Source organism: Sturnus vulgaris, chromosome 14 (genome assembly GCF_052056855.1).
Source record: "Sturnus vulgaris isolate bStuVul1 chromosome 14, bStuVul1.hap1, whole genome shotgun sequence".
Classification (NCBI taxonomy): Eukaryota; Metazoa; Chordata; class Aves; order Passeriformes; family Sturnidae; genus Sturnus; species Sturnus vulgaris.
Genome location: NC_142256.1, coordinates 11,097,404 through 11,117,077, shown reverse-complemented (window position 1 = coordinate 11,117,077; position 19,674 = coordinate 11,097,404). Strand labels below are relative to the sequence as shown.

The following is a 19,674-nucleotide window of genomic DNA, read 5'->3' as shown; positions in this document are numbered from 1 at the left end:
TTCTGTTCCGTGGCCTTCTGTGCTTTTTGACCTTGCCTTATCCTTATGGTTTGGGGTCCCAGCACCCCGTCCTGGCCTGCCCTTATGACATGTGGCACTGGACACAGCTGCTACAGGCACCAGCTGCTAGGGGTTGGGTATAGACGTGTAACATCCTGAGCAGAACCATTGTGCTCTGGCTCGTGTTCCCACCTGCAGGTCCTGTCAGAGTGGAGCTGGCAGCAGCCCGGGATGGGCAGTGGGCAGGAGCGATGCCACTGCAGAGCCTGATGCCAGTCCAGGGTGGGTGACAGCCACCAAGGGTCCTGTGGGAGCAGAGTCGAGCCCCGGCATCACCACTGTGGATCTGCTTGCCCTTGCTCCTTCTGAACTGCCGACACAAATCACCAGTTTGTGGGGTGTTCTTATGTGCCTGCAGGAAGAATCCTGGCCCAGGGGACTGCGAGTCAGGGGCTGGCACAAATGTGGCGCTTGTGGACGAATGATGTTTGCAGAAGGCAGATAAGGAGCTGTGAATAGCTGGAGTGAAGGGCTCAGCCATGTTTGATGGCTGGGGGGACTCCCCTGTGAATTCCCAATTCCCCTGGGAGGACTGCCCCGCTGGGATCCCACCAGCAGGCTGGCCCTGGGTGTTTCTGCTCTGTGCCCGCAGTGAGGCCAGCAGCACCTGAGCACCCAGGGATGGCAGCGTGGCTGGGTACACCTTGTGCCTCGCAGGGGAGAGAGCCAGGAGGTGCCAGTCAGCTCGGGCAGGACCGCAGTGACAATCTGAACCGTACAGAGTTTGAGTTTCTAATGTCCTCCATGTGCCTTTGACAGCCAAACTCCCCCTTCTCCTGCTCGGGAGTGCCGGCCACCCCTCGCCCCTTCCCATTGCCTGGGAATGGGAGCAGCTCGGAGCGCTCCAGGCAGGAAGGAAAGCCTGGAGCTGTTTAAAACTCGCAATCTTCGGGGAATTTCAATCGCGTCCAAGCCCGTTCCCAACCAACTGAATAACGGTGCAGGGTTTGAATGCTGGCCCGCCTCCGCCGCTGCCTCCCGCTCCTCCCTCCCTCCTTCCCTGCGCTCCGGCCGCTCCTGCTCTGCCCGCACGGGGCTCGGGGCTGTGCCCGCACCGGGCTCTGCCATGGGGGTGCCCTGGGGGGCTCTCCCCACGGCCGGGGGCAGCTCCGCGGTCTAGGGGGGGGTCTGCCGAGCCCCCGCCCGCACATCATGCCATTACTGGATTTCTTCTGGGCTTGCTTCAAGAGAGCCAAGGTAAGGCAGCGCTGCTGCAGGGCTCCGTCCCTGACACGCTCCGGTTTCGGGGCTCAGCTTGCTCACGGTGTCGAGTCTGCTCTGGGGGTGTCGTGCCCGTGCCCCGCGTGCATGTGAGCGGTTCTAATTTTGGCTGGGCCATGTGTAGATGTGCTGGTCCCTGTCCCCTAAACAACTCGCCCGCTGCCCTTTACTGGGTCGCCGTGTCCCTTTGGCGAGCAGGGGGCTGTACCTGGCTGTGTTCGCTCTGTGTGTGTGTGAGCACCCTCAGCCCCCCGAGGTGGTCAGCACATGCCAAGAGGGTCCTGCTGTGCCTGCTTGTATGCTGTGGCCGGGCTGGAACATCCTTCTGAACCCAAAGTCTCAGGTCGCCCATGGCGTGGCTATGGGACCACGGCCGACCTGCAGGGTCAGGGCAGCTCTGAGCAGGATGACAAAAGAGCAGCGAGGCCAAGGACTCTCAGGTTTTCATTTCCTGCAGCAGCAGTTCTCATGGTATGGCATCTGAGATTTTTCATTAGGGTTTAATTCTTCATCTGTCGCCTTAATAACAAATGACTCTCCCTGCCTGCTCCTGATCACTGTTGGTTCATTGTGTTCCAGCCTATGCAGTGTGGTGGGAAGTGAGCTAGGGAGGTTCTGCAGTTATAGTTAGTGTGAATTTCGGGAGTTTCAGGTTGGGAAAAGTGGTGAAATTCCTTCACAGGCAGTGCTGTACACCGGGCTGTGCTGGGTGAGTGGATATTCTGTGGTGAAATGGATGTGGAATGCACGCTGTCCCCCGGGCTTTCAGTGCAATGCTTAAAATAGTTGAGTCTAAAAATGACATTTGTGAAATTCATTGGTAATATTAGTGGCTGTCTTGTCCCTGCTGTCTCGTCCCCTGTCTCTGGAGAGCTCAGCTGTCCTCATTAACCCTGCTCATCCCTGTGTGCTGCCTGCTGGCATTGCCATCATACTGGTGGTGGCACAGACATGGACACCGGGTCCTGCATCACCACTGGCAGAGCTGCAGCTTCGGATGGCTGCAGCCTGGCCTGCACAGACTCTGGCGCCCAGAGCTTTCAGCCTCCTTGGAAGCACCCAGCAATCCACTGGCTTCAGCCCAACATGGGGTCTGGTGGCCCAGCTGGCCAGGGCACCATCCTGCTGGATGCCTTATGTGGACACCAGTGGCCTCCTTTAGGGCTGAGGCTTCTGCTTCAGCCTGGACTTGCTCTCCTCCCCATACCAATGCTGCTCAGCTGCTCACCACGAACAGGCGAGGAATTCTCACCTTCCTTGCTGAGGAATTTCTTGAACAGGGAGAAACCTGCTGGGCTTTGTGGGATTAAAGCTTTCCAAGTTAAATGAAGTAGATCTGTGGTGGAAGATCTCGTGGGAAAAGGAAGGTGTGGGAACAGACTGGGCAATGGCAAAGGATCCAGAGGAACTGTGTGACCTCCCCGTGGACACGGGTACACTGCGGGGTCGCAGCGATGACTCCAGCCCTGGTGATGGCTCCTCTCGGGCAGGCAGTGCTGCACAGCAGCAGGGACATGGTTAAGCCTGTCCTCCCTGGCTGGTTAAGCCTGTCCTCCCTGGCTCATCCTCAGCCCTGCTGCCCCGGCAGGAAGAGGGGTCCCGGGGCTCCGTGGGAAAGTCCGGCTCAGCAGCGCTGTGCATTCCTGCACTGATCCCGCCGGCACCTCTGGCTGCTGGAGGGGCTGGCTGCACCCAGAGAGACACTGGGGAGCATCCCGGGCTCTGTGCTCTTCTCAGGACCAGGAATGGGGACCTGCTGCTGCTCCTCCACCTCTGCAAATTGCTGCTGTGTCCCAAGTGCTGCTGAGGCTCTGCTGCTGTGAATCCATTTCTCGTGGGTGGTGGGTGTGTGCTGGGCACACCATGTTTGCCCAGTGCTTAGGGCCTTTGGGAGTGACAGTGGTGTTTTGAAAGCAGTGGGGCTGATGCCCTTGGGAGAAGCCATTGCCAAGGCCCTGCTTGTCCTGTGGCTATTGCTGGTCCAGCTCTGGATCAGCACTGCTGGTCTCAGGTCACCTCTGGGCAGAGGGGAGGCTGGAGCAGGGACCAAGCCCAGATGTGAGGGGTAGCATTCCACAAATGCGAGAATCAAAATGATTTTTAAAAATTATTCCTATTTTATTTCTTTCTTTCTTTTCACAGAAATTCACGTTGTTAGAAGATAAAAAAGATGCAGGTAAGCTGCAGCAATAATTTTTGGGGCAGGAGTGCCCTTGCTGTGGGCTGAGCAGGGGTCACGGGAAATGGAATGTCCCCTTGCTGGGTTCTGCCAGCAGTGTGATTTTCCCCCAAAACTGTTATTTTGAAGATAATATATTTACAAAGAGACCTTGGTTCCTTTTCAAGTCATCCTGTCTTTGTGGCGAGCAGCTTTGTGCTCAGCAGATGATCCCATGGGGAGCTCCAGAGCCTTGGCACTGCAGTGCCAGGGACAGGAAGGTCACCCCTGGCTCGGAGCCCCTCGGCTTTGTGTGACTGGAGTGTCTCACCTGTGACTGTGCCATAGGTAGGAGGGACTGGCAGTGCAGCTGCTGATCCATGGGGATTGTGCACGGCTGCTGCTGCCCTGATCAAACCTCTGCCAAGGTGGGGGTGGAGGCTGGGCTTGGGGCTGCCCTGCCATGAGGGGTTTGTGGGTGTTAGGGAGGCTGGTGGTGGTCTCTGGGAGCAAGAGGAGGGGGAGGGTGTGTGTGTGTGCCAGCAGGACCAGGAGCCAGGGATGGGGCTGTGGGAGGGGGGTAGAGGTCCTGCCTTTCATCATCCCACTGGTTGGTGCAATGGGGGTCTTTGTGCAGTGACACCCCCAGAGTCAAACCTGTCCCATCCTACATGTGGTGGCCCATGGCCATTGGCTCTGGTGGCCCTGGAAGTGCAGGGACCTGGAGCTGGGGTGGCTCTGCTGCTTTGGGGACAGGGCTGAGGATACACCCCATGGATGGCAGCTCCAGTGTCAGAGGTGGGGGCAGTGGGGCTGCCTGCACTGCTGGCTGGAGCCACCATGAAAAGGGAACCTCACCGTGCAGGGAGCCCATGGGATGTGCCTGGGGATCTCCAGGCAGTTCCTTGCCCAAAGGGTGAGGCACTGAGGGCCTCTTGGTTTCACTCATGTAAGGGTGAAGTGAGCTCTGAGTCTGGCCAGTGAGAGCCCAGAGCACAGGAGAGCTCTGGGTAACAAAAGGTGCTTTGTGAGAGAGCCCCAGAGTATCTTGGGTGGTCTCTGGCCCTTGCACAGGAGAGATTAAGAACATAAATGTCAAGAGCTTGTTAAAAAGAGTTAAAGAGCCCTGTGGAAGGGAAAGGGATGGAAGGCTCCTATGGATCACACTGTAATGGGGATTTTGGGACAAAGAATGTTTGTAGGTGTTTTCCCCTTGGTTAAAACTGCCTGTAGAATCCAAGTCTCTCCTGGTGAAGGCTCAATGACACTCACATGACCCCAGCTGACACCTGCCTGTCACATGTCCCTGTCCCAGCTCTGGCTGCTGGAGGGATGCTGGGCAGCCACGGGCTCTGGGAGCAGGAGGAGCAGGAGGAGCAGGAGGAGCGGGAGCCTCATGTCCTGAGCAGCTGCACAGTTTCTCACTGTGGGATTTGTCACCTGTGGCTTGATGTGATGCTCCTGGTGCAGCAGCACGGTGCCTGGGGCAGGCTGGAGTTCTCCCTTTCCCATGGATTCCATTGGTCAGGGACCAAGACTGCAGGGGGGTTGTGCCATCCACTGGGAAGGGGCCAGGGCAGGTCCCTGCTGTTCTCTTCACTCATTGTCTGCAGAAGATGCTCAAACAAAGGAGGCATTCGGGCCATGGGCTGGGGGGCACCATTCCCTTCCCTTATGACGGTTTTCAGTTTCTTTGGCACGAGGACCTCAGCTCCCCACATGGTGGCATGGGGCAGGGTGGAGTTGATTCTGGTTCATCCCAGTAGCTCTTGGCAAAGTGTCTCTTCCATCAGTTCCCAGAGCTTGCCTCTGACTTTCCCCCTTCAGCACTGCCTCTCTTCCAGCACACTGGCAAACTCCCTGAGCTGCTTTCCAGGCATGGACAGACCCATTCCCAGCCCCCTGTTTGGAGCTGTGGCTGTGCTGCCACATCCCCTTCTTTGAACACTGGCAGGGTGAGGTCACTGTGGCTTCCCCAGCATTCAAATACCTGGGTACACCATGGCAGCTCCCGCAGCAGTGATGGTGGAAAACAACTTGGGTTTCATCTGCCTTCTTGGAGGTGATGTTTCAGCCGTGGAGCACATGGAGACTCTTGTGTCCCTCTCTCACTCCTGCTGCCCTGCTCCACAGCAAAGCCCTCCCTGGCCCACCCTGCAGTCCCCTTGAGCAGCACCCTCGGCTGGGTGGGACACAGAGCCCCCCAAACTGAACTACTGGAACAATCCCAGCTGGGTCAGGTTTCCATGGATTTCCTTACCCTCTGCTTCCTCTCCAGCATTCATTTCCCATGTATTGTTCTGGACTGAGCAGAAAGGAAAAGCTTGAAGAAAGGAAAGGCTCACAGCCTGGCCATGCACCTGAAAACTGCATCCTCAGAAAAAATTCCTACCAACAGCAGCACCAGGCCCCTCCAAAAGGGATCAGGAGGTTCTCTGTCCATGTCATGGAGCAGTGGCTCCTCTTGCTGCTAAGGAACAGGGACAGAGCTGGTGGCTCCTGCCAGCACAGCCAGACAGTGGTGACATTGCAGCATTTCGGGGTGGGCTCCTGCGGCTGGATGTGGTGAACTAAGAGGGAAAAGCAGCATGAGGGACTCAGCTGAACTTTTGCCCCTGCGTGAAATAATAAGGTTGTATTTACCCAGCATCTGGATTACCGAAAATAACCTGCTAAATTTAGCTGTTGTTGATGTGTTGTCACAGCTGAGCTGTTCTTCTCTCCTCACACAAAAATCTCCTGCACTGACTTGGTGGGTTTGTGGCCTAAGCACGAGGCCCTCCTTCCTCACCTGACCTGAGCCCATGAGTGTGGTTCCCTGGCTTTTGGGGGGAGAAACAGAGACTGGGATTTGGTTTTGACATTGAATGTGTTGGAAGGGAGAGGGGCTGGGAGCTGGCAAGGGGCTGTCCTGGGATGTTTGGGTGTGCCAGTGCTGCTGCTCTGGGTGCTCGGGCCATGCTCTGGCTGTGGCATCAGAGCCAGGGAGATCAGAGGGGACCCATGGAGTGGGTGGGATGCTGGATGTGGAAACAGGGACCCGTTCTGGGCACTTCTGGAACTCGTTGAGAAACTGCTGCTCTTAAAAAAAAAATCATGGAAAAAAAGTCATGGGGTTGGGTGTGGGTCAGAGAGGTGGGAAGTAGGAAAGCTGAACCGAATGTGATTATTTGTGGTTTTGGTAAGACATGTGATGGGGGGATTCTGTGCTGCTCCTTCCTCTTCCTCTTCCATGCCCTCCTGGGTTCAGGCTTGGCTGGTGAATCACCAGTTTTCATTCTTGTGTCCTTTTGCCTGTAAAATTTGTGTAGCTCTGACCCCCTGATGACTGCTGCAGTGACAGAGACCCCTCCCCCAGCTCAGCTCCTTCCTTCTGGGCTTTAATTCCAGGGCTGGAAGTTTTCCCGTTTCCTGTAGCTAACAAAATACAGATTCCCCCCTATGGACAGCAGAATCCGCTCACAGGTTGGGGGATTTTCTTTGAAGGCCAGAAAGGAAGAGCCTGGATTAGAGAGAAGGTTCTTCTGTGTTGATGAGCTTCAGAGCACTTGGGAAGTGCAGGGAATGAGCTGGGAAAAGGCCCCTTCAACCACCTCGTGCCTAGAGTGTCACCAAGTTTTTCCCTTGGCAGCAAGGAGTGATTGAGACTGACTGGAAAGTAACTGCAGGCAGGAAGGTACATTTCTATCTGCATCCTCGGGTGGTTTGCATGAGACTGAAAGGATTGAGAGGGAAGTTCCGAGTGTGGTCATTTCCCTGAAATTATCATGAGAAAATACACTGAAAACCGGTGGAAAGGTTTGGCTAGGCAGTGGTTTTTCTTTGGTCAGAACTTCGACATGCAAACTGCCCTAACATGCACAGGAAGGTAATCCTGTGCCTGAAGCAGCCCGTCTTATCTCCTGGGCAAAGCTGGTGCAAAGGGAGCAGGCATGGGGCTGTGGGAGCCTCCTGGGGCTGTGTGATACTCACGGGAGTTTGTTTTCAAAGACCGAGAGGTCAGACGGGGAAAAAGCAGTGTGAGGTGTAGGCAGGCCAGTCTGATCACGTTAATTCCTTCTCTTCTTAATGAAGAGCCCCTGAGCCCTGCCCGGCGCATCCGCAGGGCTTTGAACACCCGCCCGCCCCCGGCAGCGGAGGCGGCAGCGAGCGCGCCCAGGCGCGGGGTGGCACCGGGCGGGTGTGACTCAGTTTTGGGAGGATGCAGGTGGAACACGTGCCTCAGCATCACTTTCACCTCGGCCCCTGGTGATGCCCGGCCCCGGGGGAAGGGGCTGAGCAGCGTCCCAGGCGACGCGTCCCGGGGATGCTGCGGGAGCGCCCACCGGGGCGAGTGGCTTTTCTCGGCCGGAGGCGCGGGGGGAACGGGCGGAAGGGGAGCGGGCGTTCCCCGGCAGCGGCCCCGGTCCCGTGCCGGCATCCCAGCGGGGGAGGAGCCGCTGTTCTCTCCGTCCCGTCGGAGCAGCGATGGGTCTCCGGGACGGGGCCGGGGTCGCGGCTCCGCGTTGGGGCTCCGGGCGCTCCCTGGGGCTGCGGCTCCGCCGCGCTGCGGCCGCGGCTCCGTGCGGGAGGGGACGGCGCGGGCGGGCAGGTGAGTGCGGGGCCTTGCGGGGCTGCGGGGCGAGCCCGGTGCGGGGGCTGCGAGCAGCCCGAGAGCGGAGATGTCGCGTTTGCTGCGGGCGAGGCGAAGGACGGGGGGGCTGACTCCGTGCGTGTCAGTGCGGTGGATGCAAAGAGCGCGCACAGGGGATTCGGCTGAGGGGCTCGGGTTCTGCTTTCCTTCCAAAACGAGCGATTTTGGTGGTGGTCTGGGCCATGCCCGGCTGTCTAAGTGTCTGAGTGATCTCAAAGCCGACTGGTAAAGCAGATCACCCGCCCGAGGGTCGGTCAGGTGAAAAGAGCTTCCACTTTTCATCAAAGAAAGAACATTCTTTTGTATTCGATAATGTTTTAATGATGCTTGTATCAGTCATCTTGTCAAGGCTGTGAAAATGCTAAAGGAGTTTTTGTTCGTTTGGAACTCCAGTGCTAAAACTGGTTTGATGTGGCTTGTAAAGATGTCTGTGATAACAGGGTGTGGGTAATGATCTTGAAAGCCATTTATTTTGGGTTGTGTGAAGGGGAAACTCCTGCTGCCCGGTTTCTCCATCGGCTGTGATGCTTTGTGAACAATTCCACCTCACACCTGGAGACTCATTCTTTCTAGTTATAAATGATCCCTTCAGGAATGGCCCAAAACACGCTGTGTGGGCAGTGGCTATTCCTCAGGGATGAGATGATAAGCTTAATTTGTTGTATGGGAGGGAGAAGTGGAGTTCTCTAAAGATCTCCCACTGCTGGACCCCGTGCCAGTGATGTTGCCTGGCTCAGTGGTGGCATATTGGGCAAGTTGTAGCCAAGCGGATCAGGAGACAAAGTTCCTGCAGGGGACAGGAGATTGTTTTGGGATCATCCACATGAGAGCAGGGAGCACTCAGATCCTCCCTGGGGTCTCCTGGAGGGTCTGTGGTTGCTCCCAGGAGCCAGCCCTGCCAGAAAGATTTTCACGAGATTGCTCAGCATCCTGTCTCTTTTCACACGTGCTGGTAACCCTGTGTGTGCTTCCAAGGATGGAGCAGAATGGAAAACCACATTCTTAGACTTGCAAAGCACCGCCCTTATCTTTGGGACTACAGACTGCTTGGCTTGCCCTGCAGCACTGAGTCCCTCCTGCCCCTGCCTGCTGCAGCCAGGCCCACGTGTGGGCTGGGGACCGGGGTCCTCACCCTCCCCTTGGTGGGGCTGTCTGGAGGCAGGACCAGCAGCAGTAATCCCTCCACACCCGATGTGGAGAGAGGAGGCTCTGACTCGAGTGGGTGAGGCAGGGACAGTTGGATAATGGAGCTGGTTGCTCATCACTTGCCAGCGTTTTGCCTTCCAGGAGCTGGGGGCTTTCTGCTCTGCTACAGCAGTGGCCACATAATCCAGATTCCTCAGATGAATTCCTGCTGTTTCTCCTGGATCTGTGGCTGCTGTTTTAATTGCCCGGAGCTCCGAGCCAGACACAGGACCCTTGTTGCACAAACCCAGCTCCCATGAATGATGCTGTTGTGTGTGTCTCTGAGCTTCTCTTTTCCTCCCTCTCACCCTCCTCCTTTGGAAGCCGGGGAATTCGGCACTGGTGAGATCCCGCCTGCTGTGTTCGTGCAGCTGGCAGCACGGCTCCAGCTGCCATTTCGGGTGTGCTACTCAACCTCTTCCCCTTGATTTTCCTCTCATGAAGGACACTGAAGCCATCCTCCTTCTCTTGGCTGGAGCTGGGTTGCTCACTTCCCACTGGTGTGAGGCTCAGTGCTGAGGCCAGCGCTGAAACATCCCTGTGGTCCTGGAAACTCCAGGTGGATGGGGCAAAGGTGGTTTCTGGGCTCTCTGTGCTGCAGATTCACGGTTTTCAGGCGTGTTGGGGATACCCTGTGGGCCTGGGGCTCCTTGTGGGATTTGCTGGGTACCCTGTGGTTGGAAGGGCTGCAGTGGCAGCAGTGACAGTGCCTGAGTGATGCTTTTAGGGCTGAGATTGGGAAAAACCAGCAAGTGTTCTGCACTAGGGCAGCTGGACAGAGATAAATGGGGCATCCCAAGGTGGGCAAGGGCACCAGTACAGGCTGGGCTAGCTCTGCCAGGGCGTGGCACCCTTTGTGTGAAAATAACATGAGTTTCTCCACTTCTCCATTCACAGCAGTGCAAAAATAGGAGCCATGGATAACGCATTAGCAGAGCAGGCGTCCCCGGGCAGCTGGGTGTGACACCCATGCCCCAGACACCATCGCCTATGGCTGCCTTTCTGAGCTCTGTATTTATATACTTGTAAAGGTATATAAATAAGGTGTATAAAGAAAACTGTAACCTTTCCCCCCCCCCCAGTTTATTTGGGTTGTTGGAGAAGAGCAGCAGTGAAAAGTCCATGGCGTGCTGGTGCAGGATGTGTCCGCGGGGTGCGTGGCTTCCCCTTCTGCAGGGGGTTCCCAGCTGGAGCAAAGGTCTTTTTCCCGTGGATTCGGAGTAGTTTTTGTCCCTTTCCACCGGGGACTCTTCCGGGAGGTTTCCTGTGCGGGGTCAGCAGAGGGAGCCGTGTCCTGCGGGGCCGTGTCCCTTTGGGAGCCCCGGGCCCCGCGCTGCCCCCGCCGCCGCCTCTTTCCAGCTCAGCGTCTCCGCGAGATTTCCTGCTCTGTGCCTCCACACCCTCCCTTGTTCCTGCTTCACGCAAGGGACGAGCGGAGAAATGCCTGAAACCTCTCAGCCCGGCGCTTTTCCAGTGGCCGTCACCGTGATCCCGGCTGTCCCCTGGCGTGCCGGATGGGGACTTGGTCAGGCTCTGCACCCATCCTGCTTCCAGAGACTTTGCTCTGTCCCTTTTTCTCCCCTCCCCATCAGCCTGGATTCTGGCAGGGTTGGGATTTGTGGGGGTCAAGGCTCGGCTGGGTCTCCCTGACCCCTCCTCTGCCCGCGGGTGCTCACAGCCCTTCGCTCCTCGCTTAAATGACCTTCCAGTGATCCCCCCACATCAACAGCTTCTCCCTTCGCTGGGGCTGACCCCGGCTGCCCGTGTCACCCCCCTGCCACCCCCTGCCCGCCCCTGGGGTCCAGCTGGTGAGGGGCTCACGCACAAAGCTGCGGGAGGACTTTGTAGGCAACAAGAGCCGCATTGAGCAGCCTGTGCTGGAGTCCCTTCCCTCCGTGGTGAGAGCCGGGGCAGGGGGGGCTGCGGCAGGGCAGAGGCAGGAGGGAGCTGGGAGGGAAGAGAGTCAGGAGCTTGGGAAGGAAGGAAGGAGATGTGCCTCTCAGACTATGAAAACAATGGGAAAAAATCCTGTTTTTTAACTTGATTCTCTCATGTCGGGAGCTTGGGCATCCCTCCAAGCAGTGATTTCCAGAGGAAACCTGGTTTCTGGTATCCCTGCAACGTACCTGGTCTCTCTCCTGCTTTTCTGGTCATCTCACCCCAGATCGCTGCCTGCCTCTCACCCTCTCACCCTCTGCTTCTCCCTCCATGCTTGGGCTGGTGCTTCCTGACCTCCAGCACTTTCACCTCTCATTGCTCACAAAAAAAATCATCCTTCAAGTCCATTTTAAGCACTGCTTTTCCCTCTTGCAAATCACCTGTGGCTGTGCCCCTCTGATGTGACAGGAGTGTGTGGTCCAGAGCCAAGTTGTGTGTGCTGTGAAGAAGGTCCTCCTCACTCTTTGCTGTTGGAATAATAACTACAGAGCAGTGCAAGGACATCTTTGGGGACACGAGTCCCTGCCAGCAGCCCCACTGCTGCTCACAATGTCTCGCTGTGGCTTCCACCCCAGCTGTTCCATCTGCTGGGTCTGACAGACAGGGAGAGCTGGGGACAGCCAGGTGTGTCCAGACATTGTCCTGGGGCGCCTCTTTGTGAGGGGAATAGCCTGAGGGATCCCCCTGGGTGCTCAGCCCTGCAGGGAGGTGGCAGCTGTTGGTGTCCCCATCCTGCAGTCCCACGAGCCAGGCCAGGCCCTGCAGTTGCTACTGCCAGTCTGAGAGGGGAGGGAATGGGATGGCTGAGCCGGGGGGGCACGGGGGCCTGGGGCAGTGCAGGATATGGATGGGGTTTGGGGTTCCACTGGGTTTCACATGTGGCACAGAATCCCAGAATGGAGGGGAAGGTACCTTAGAATTCATCTCATTCCAACCTCTGCCACGAAGGGACACCTTCCACTATCCCAGCTTGCTCCAAGCCCCATCCAAGCTGGCCTTGGATACTTCCAGGAATGGGGCAGCCACAGCTTCTCTGGGCAACCTGTGCCAGGGCCTCACCACCCTCACAGGGAAGGATTTCACCCCAATATCCCACCTAACCCTTCTCTTTTTCAGTGGGAAGCCATTCCCCCTTCTTTTCCTCCATCCTTCCTCCTGTTCTCCTTCTGTTCTGTCCCTCCATCCCTTCTCCAAGCTCTCTTGGAGGGTCTCTATCGTCTCTCTGGTGCTTTCTCTTCTCCAGGTGAACACCTCCAGCTCTCCCAGCTTGGCTCCATGCATGGCAGAGGGGTTCCAGCCCTCGGGGCATCTCCATGTCCCTCCTGTGTCGCGGCACCGGGGAGCCCCCGCACCTCCAGCCCGGGGCCGGGGGCGGTCTCGGGGGCGGCGGGCGGATCCCGGGGCGGGCGGTGCTGGGGATGGGGAGGCGGATCCCGGGCTGGGGGGCGGATCCCGGGCGGTCCCCACGGCACAGCCCCGCACCTGCCGCGGCCGCGCTCACACCGACAACAGCCGGAGCGCCGGCTGGCACTGCCCCAGCCCGCCCGCTGCCCGCGGCGGCCCGGGCACCGGGGGACCCCTCTGCGCCCTCCATCCTCCTCCAGACCCCTCTCCGCTCCCCCGCCTTCGACAGGTCCCCGAGAGCGCGGCTGGACGGGGCACAGCCTGAAGGTAAATCGGGTTGGGTGCGAGGAGTGAGTGCAGAGGAGGAGGTGGGTTTTTGGAGAAAGAACCCAGCAATCTGCTGTCTTTGCTCCTTGGCTGGGCTGCGCTGTGCTCCCAATGTTGCACACGCATGGCAGAATCCTCTCCTGAAATCACTTACAGCTCTGTGTGTAATGGACTAAGTAGATAGGAGGTGATGGAGAGATACAGTGGCTTCGGGTTGTGCCAGGGGAGGTTTAGTTGGATATTAGGAACAATTTCTTCCCTGAAAGGACTGTCCAGCCCTGGCACAGGCTGCCTAAGTGGCGGAGTCTCTGTCCCTGGAGGGATTTACCAGCTATGTAGCTGTGGAACTTGGGGACGTGGGTTAGTGGTGGCCTTGGCAGTGCTGGGGGATCAGCTGGGCTCGGTGGTCACAATTCATTCTAACCTGAATGAATTCTGTGATTCACCTGTGGCTCCAGAGAACGCTGTTCAGCCCCGCAGCCCCAGAATTCCACCAGGTGGGATGTGTGTGCTCTGGTGTCCGTGTCGGGACACAGCCGGTACACAGCTCCTGACAGCCTCGTGCAGTAACTGGATCCCCTCTGTCATTGCCGGCTGAGTCACGGCAGTGTGTGGGGCGGGAATGCGCTGATGCCTTTGGGGTTCGGTTTTGGCATGTTCAGCTCTCGGCTCTGCCGCGCTGACCCGCACGCTGCTGCCAGGGCTCAGGAGGGATGTGGGGTTTGGGCCACCCGGCTTTTCCCAGGGTTCGTCCTCACCTCCTCTACCTGGGATTAGTGCAGGTAACCCGGTGCTTGGGAAAACACGGATTTGCCATCTGATTCAGGGAGTCAGTGAGTTCTTGGAGAAACTGTGCTGATGTCAGGAGACTCCAGATCAGGCCCTCTCACTGCAGGCCTGGCTTTCAGTGCTACGGGCACATGTTTGCAGTGGATTGGCTCCTTTGGAGCCCTTTGTCATTGGTAGGGATGGACGGGTTCGCTGTGCGTGTGTCATTCGTCACACTGTGACCCAGCCGTGCTCTGGAGAAGCGTGCTGCCAAGGTGAGAAGCTGCTTCCTCAGGAGCTGTTTGATCCTGCCGAGCTCAAACACCAGCTCTTTGTGCCTTTGGATTTGTGGTTTGTGTTCTCAAATGCTCCGTGTGCCGAGGGCAGCAGAGCCTCTTCTACTTTAAGACCTTTGTACAGTCCCTGGGTGTTGGAGTGCATATCGTGAATTTTTGGCAGAAATCCACACTCTTTTCCACTTGCATACGTGAACTGTTATCAATGTTTGTGCCTTTTTCTGTTTGCATTCTCACCAAAGCCCAGCTGGGGAGGTGGCTGTGCCCCTCGCCACTCTCAGCACGCGTGTGCCAACACGACCAGGGGCCAGCTCTCATCCCATCAGTCTCCCTCCATTCCTGCAGGGGAAAAATCAGCTCCCACCCTTATCCTGGAAGCTTGTCAGTATTTTCCATGTGTGGCAAAACATGAAGTCCCAGCACAGAGCAGGTATCAAAGCTCCTTCTGAGGAGCAGCTCACGTTCATGCCATGTGCTTGCACTTCCTCCAAGAAATCCTTTTCTGATAAAAGACTGACTGCATAAATCCAGCCGTGCTTCCGTTGAGCATTCCTTGTCTGCATCGCCTGCAGTGCCCAAACCCCAGTGTGTGTTCACAGGACAGGCTGCCAGCGGTTCCTTTCGTAAGAGAATAAAATGTGGTTGTGCCCAAGGGCACGTCAGTACTTCCCTTTGGTTTTCTACTAATTTCAAAAAGATTTGAAGGTTCTCAAAGTCAATTGAAGTGAGTGGGAGAACGAAAGGTCGCCCTTTCCCCGAGGGCATGCTGAGGTTGCTGCGTGACTTTGGGCAGAAGGACCAAGCTGGGAAGTTGGCTGGCACTGAAGGGCGCAGGCGGTGCCGAGGGTAAATCACTGCCAGCAGAGACAAGAACGAAGTCTCCTTCCTTCAAATGATCACCCCATGAAAAGCCTCAGACAGTTTGCCTGTTGCAGGGGTTTATTTGCCTTTGCCCTCAGTGTGGCTTTGCATTTGGTGTCTGGGGGAGTTTAATCCCCAAATTCAGGCAGTGTGCTGGCGGTGGGGCTGTGGGGAAGGGAATGCCTTTGGAGTGGTCACTTTGGCCCTGATGCATGGGGAGCTGGGGGGTCCTGTGGGTTGGTGGCACTCCTACCCTATGCCAGGGCTCATCTCCCTGGCCCAGCACAGCATCCTCTAACTTGTGTGTCTCCTTTCCTCCCCCCAGCCCCATAGCAGAGATGTTGCTCTGCCGATTGGATTTGGTGACAAGAATTACCAGAGCCCAGGGATGAAAGCTGAGCTGTTTTTGTTCATGTAAAAAGCTTTAGAAGTGGCATGGGGGCTGTAAAAGCTGGGATGCCATTGCTCTGCCAGTCTTCCCATCCCACGCTGTGCCCTGGTGCAGCAGCAATGGTTTTCCAAAGGAAGAGGAGCCATGGGGAGTAACAGCTCCCCAAACCATGTCTCAGGCGAACTGAGCATGGGAATGTTTCCCTGGAACTTGGGGTTTCTCATTTCTCAGCTTCACTTCATGCACACGGTGTTCCAGCCCTGCTGGGACGTGTGACAGAGGTGTTGGGGGCACTGGAGGAAAGCTGTGCTGGAAAGCAGCTGGAGCCTCCAGGGGCTGGTGGCCAGGGCAGAGGAGAGCCTGAACCTTTGAGCAGAGCTCTGGAGGGGACCGGCAGCAGCAGCAGCACATTCCAGCGAGGCCGGGGGTCTCTGCAGGGTTAATGATTGAGCTGCTGTGGCCCTTTGGTTCCTGCCATTTGGAGAGGCACCTCGGCAACATGTGAACCTTTCCAGGCTGCGGGGCTGGGTGTGGGGATTTAAAGAGACAGGGTCTGTCCCTACATTTCCAGTAAGAGGATACTTTTCTGGTGCTAGAAGGTTTTAGGGTTTTTGTTACGTTTGCTTTCTGATTCATTGGGTGTGTTACCTGCGTGTTCTGCATGAGGATGGTTGTCAGTGTGGAGCTGTGCTGGCCTCACTCTGCCCCATTCCATGCTCGTCACCCTCTGCCCCATGATGCAGGTGTGATCCTGATCCCACGGGATGTGGCTTCTAGTGGGTCCCCATGCGTTTTCTGCCTCTGGGTGCTGTGACACCTATGGGTGTCCGTGTCCCCAGCCTGCTGCTGTCCCCTGAGGCTGCTGGGTTAATCATTGACAGGTCCTCGTGCCACGTGGGTGCTGGCCTGGCTGTTTGCAGAGCCCTTATCACCACAGGGCACTTGTCACCCCGTGCCAGGCAGAGCAAACGTTAACTGCCAGTGCTGGGAACAACTTCAACAGCTCAGGGGACCTCGCCAGGGGCTCAGCCAGTTCTTATCCCATTGCCCTAGAGGCACAAGGAATCCCAGCAGGGCTGCAGTGTCAAAGTCTGGAGGTCTGCAAGGCTGCTGGGGTGGTCAGGATAACTCCTGGGACACCTGGCGTGGTCCTGGGATGAACATCTGGATTTCCATGGGTGCTGCAGCCAAGGCTTGGCCCCATTGCTTAAGTGAGAGCAGGAGCTGGCAGCTTCTCCCAGGGCATCCTGGTGCTGAGCCCGTGGGCCCCAGCCTGGGTGAGCTGGAGGATTTCCTGCCCTGCAGGTGGAGAGGACCAGAAAGCTGGCATTTAAAGGGAAAAGGAAGAAAAAAGGAAAAAGAGTGAAGAGGATGATGCTTTGCTGCCAGTGCTGAAGGCTGGGCTGGGGCAGTGGGGCAGGCTGGGGGCAGGGGTGGTTCTGAGGCTGCAGGAGGGGTTTGAGAAGGTTGGCTGGCAGCTCCCTCTGCTGCTCCTGCCGAAACTGGAACTGACCCTGGGCTGGGGCAGGCAGAGGTGTCACAAGGCTGCCAGATGGTGCCCACAGCAGTGACGCAGAGCGCACTTGACCTCGTTTCATCAGTGTCATTGGGCAAGAGAAGGACGTCTGGGCAGCTGGGGCTGGTGTTCCAGCTCTGTTTTTCCAGGCAGAGGGTTGCCCCATGGCCTTCAGGCACCTTCCTGAGCAAATCCCAGGATGAATGTTGCACGGTGAGAGCCACTGGCGTGAGTGACTGTGGCTGTGTGATTCCTCCTGGTATGAAGTGTTGGGAGCTGTGGTGCTGCTTTCTTAGGAGCAGCAAGAATGTAGGAAGCAGTGGTTCTCCCCCTGCTAAAAATAATGAACATACACAGAGTGCAAAATCAGGGACAAGGCAGAAATTGCCTCTCTTCTCCAGGCAGGCGATCTCCTGCTGAACCCTGAGCCCTGGCTGCTGCTCTGGACAGAAATTTGCTTCCCAGCCAAGTGGCAGCTGACCCCATGCTTCCCTTTCCCACGCCTGGCCTCACACCTCCACACACACAGCTCTTCCAGCACCGCTGAGAAATTCCAAACCACAGCAGGCACTGGAGGCGTTGTGCAGCAGCAGCTGAGTTGGATCAAACCACGACGTGCCTCCGAGGCTGAAAGCCACAAGTGGTTATTAAGGGGATGTTCAGGGGGGTGCTGGGGGGCTGGTGACACAGGGAGTGCTTTGGTTGTGCCCTTGACCTTGCTCCTGCTTCGGTGTCCTCTGCTGTAGAGGGAGAGTGGAATCACCCTCTCTGTGGCTGTGACCTGTGAGTGCACGGGAACACTGCCAGATCCTGGCACTGAGCTTATTTATTGTTTTATTTATTGTGCTGTCCCATGGTGGAGGGCCTGGGGAGAGTGAGCTCTCTCCTCTCCACACAGGGCTTTGCTCTGTCCTTGACTGACTGTTTGAGGCAGCTGCTTCTCCACCTCCTGGATTTCCTGTATTTCTTCTCTTTTTGCTTTCTTGTGCCTTGTGTCAGGACGTTGGTGTGAAGGCAGCATTTGTGCTTCCTAAGCCTCCACGTGTGTCCCTGCTGGGCTGGAGCAGCTGCAGTGCTGGGCTGGCACGGGGCTGGGGGGCCTGCATTGCTGGGGTACCCCATCCCTGCCCTCTGAGGAAGCTCAGGAGCCACATTTCCATCTGCCAGAGATCCCAGCACACCCCCTGAGGGACCCTCGGACAGGGGGGAGACTGGCACACCCCACCCGGGGCCCTTGAAGAAAGGGTCTGGATGGGGAGGGGGGGCACAGGTGCAGCCCCCTGCCCCCCCTGGCTGCAATGCAGGACCTCCAGCAATGCCAACAGCTGTGCAAGTTCTGCCCAATGGCTCTGGGAATGGAGCCAGAGCTTTTGTGAAATCAAGAGTGGGTCCCCAGCTATGAGCCCCTTTCCAGGGTCCCGTGCTTTCCTTGCCAGACAGAGAGTTTATGTTTGGATTCTGGATTTTGTGGCTTTTTTTTTCAGGATGTGGTGATGCCACAGATGGCCTCTGGCAAGAGGTTTCTCTCACGTCACCACTCCAGAGTCCAGACACCTTGAGATTCCCTGAGGCCTGAGACACTGCATTTGCAGCAGGGACTGAAGGGGTTAAAGCTGCTTTGCAGTGTGATTTAAAAAAAAAAAAGCCATTTCCTTCATGTCCAGAGACGGTTTATTTTCTGGGCATTCTTTGGGACGCAGGGAGGTGCCTTTTCTTTAAGGCATTTCCTGTAAGCAAGTTTATATTTGGCCTGGGGAGGGTGGGGAGAGGAGGTGGGTGCTGGGGAGGGTCTATGGCCGAGCTGGGTGACCTCAGCTTTTGGCTCCTTGTCCCGAATTGTGGAGGTGGCAGCTGCAGGAGGTGCTGGCTGTCACAGCAGGGTGAGGAGCAGGGTCCTGTGGGGTCCCACGTGTGCCCTGGCAGTGCTGCTGCCACTGTGGTGATGCTGAGCTGGCATCCACGGGGTGTCAAGGGTGCTTTCAGGCCATCCCTTCCATTATCTTTAAGATGATGAAGATAAGAGCTGCTGAACCCCATATCCTGTGCTTGGTGTGGCTGTCTTCCCTCCCCCAGGATAGCTTTGATTGCCATTGAAAAGTCAAATTTTCAATTTCTGGTCAAATGCACCAGATCATCATCATTCACTGTGCCCCTGGGGTCGGTAATGCAGATTTAACTCCTTCCCTGAGGATATTTGATCAGACCTTGATGCTGGGGCAGGGGCTGCAGCCAGACCCTGATGACACAGGCTGGGCTCCCCCAGGCAATGCTGGGGCTCGAGCTGCTCCCCGATGTTCCCCGTGCCAAATCTCTTCTCCCCCATTCTGTTTTCTTTTTATTACCGTGATTTCCTAACATCGGAAGAGGCGAGTTATGAAACTGGAGTTATCCAAACACGTCTTGTTTGAAGATAGCGTTTCATCCAGCAGATGCAGCTTCCTGCCCTGTAAATGGTTCCCATTGTTTTGCCTTGGCTCCTGGCCCCAGCAACGCTGGGGTGTCGCTCCGCTCTGGCAGCTGGAGGAGCGGTGGTCCCAGCATGGAATGGCTGCACTGGGAGCACTGGTGCTCTGTAGGCAGCCTCTGAAAGCACCTGGGGGGCTCCCTGGGGCTGCCTCAGGTTTAGGGCAGCGAGCTGGCAGGGTGCTGGCTCGGTTGGCTGCAAACGTCACCTGCAGACTGGGGTTGTTGTGTGCTGGGCCAGGAACAGAGGTAGCCTCTGATGGATGGTGTCTGCATGGCAGGGAAGAGGGGGTAAATAAAGGTGAGAAGGACAGTTGCCAGCACAAAGGAAGCAGCACACGTTTTTAATACATATAAATATATATATAATTTTTTTTGTAGTGTTTAAATGCAAAGAGATGGTTAAGAGGTGACCCTCAGGTGTTGGTGAGGCACTGGGAAGAAACTGAGCATTTTTTCCTGTGAGGGTGGTGAGGCCCTGGCACAGGTTGCCCAGAGGAGCTGTGGCTGCCT

At 56.9% G+C, this 19,674-nt stretch overlaps 1 protein-coding gene across 2 annotated transcripts in view; it reads left to right on the top strand.

Annotated features, from left to right (window-relative positions):
* The first annotated feature begins 1,142 nt into the window (after window positions 1-1,142).
* Window positions 1,143-19,674, top strand: part of STARD8 (StAR related lipid transfer domain containing 8) — a 42,012-nt gene continuing 23,480 nt past the window's right edge. Inside the window, exons 1-2 of one of the 2 annotated variants that reach the window (XM_014887871.2) lie at window positions 1,143-1,257; window positions 3,424-3,457. In XM_014887871.2, the coding sequence (XP_014743357.2) occupies window positions 1,213-1,257; window positions 3,424-3,457 (79 nt within the window). In that variant the 5' untranslated portion in view covers window positions 1,143-1,212. Of the gene's footprint in view, window positions 1,258-3,423; window positions 3,458-12,755; window positions 12,867-19,674 lie in introns of those variants that run through there. The other variant, XM_014887862.2, reaches the window with a different exon arrangement.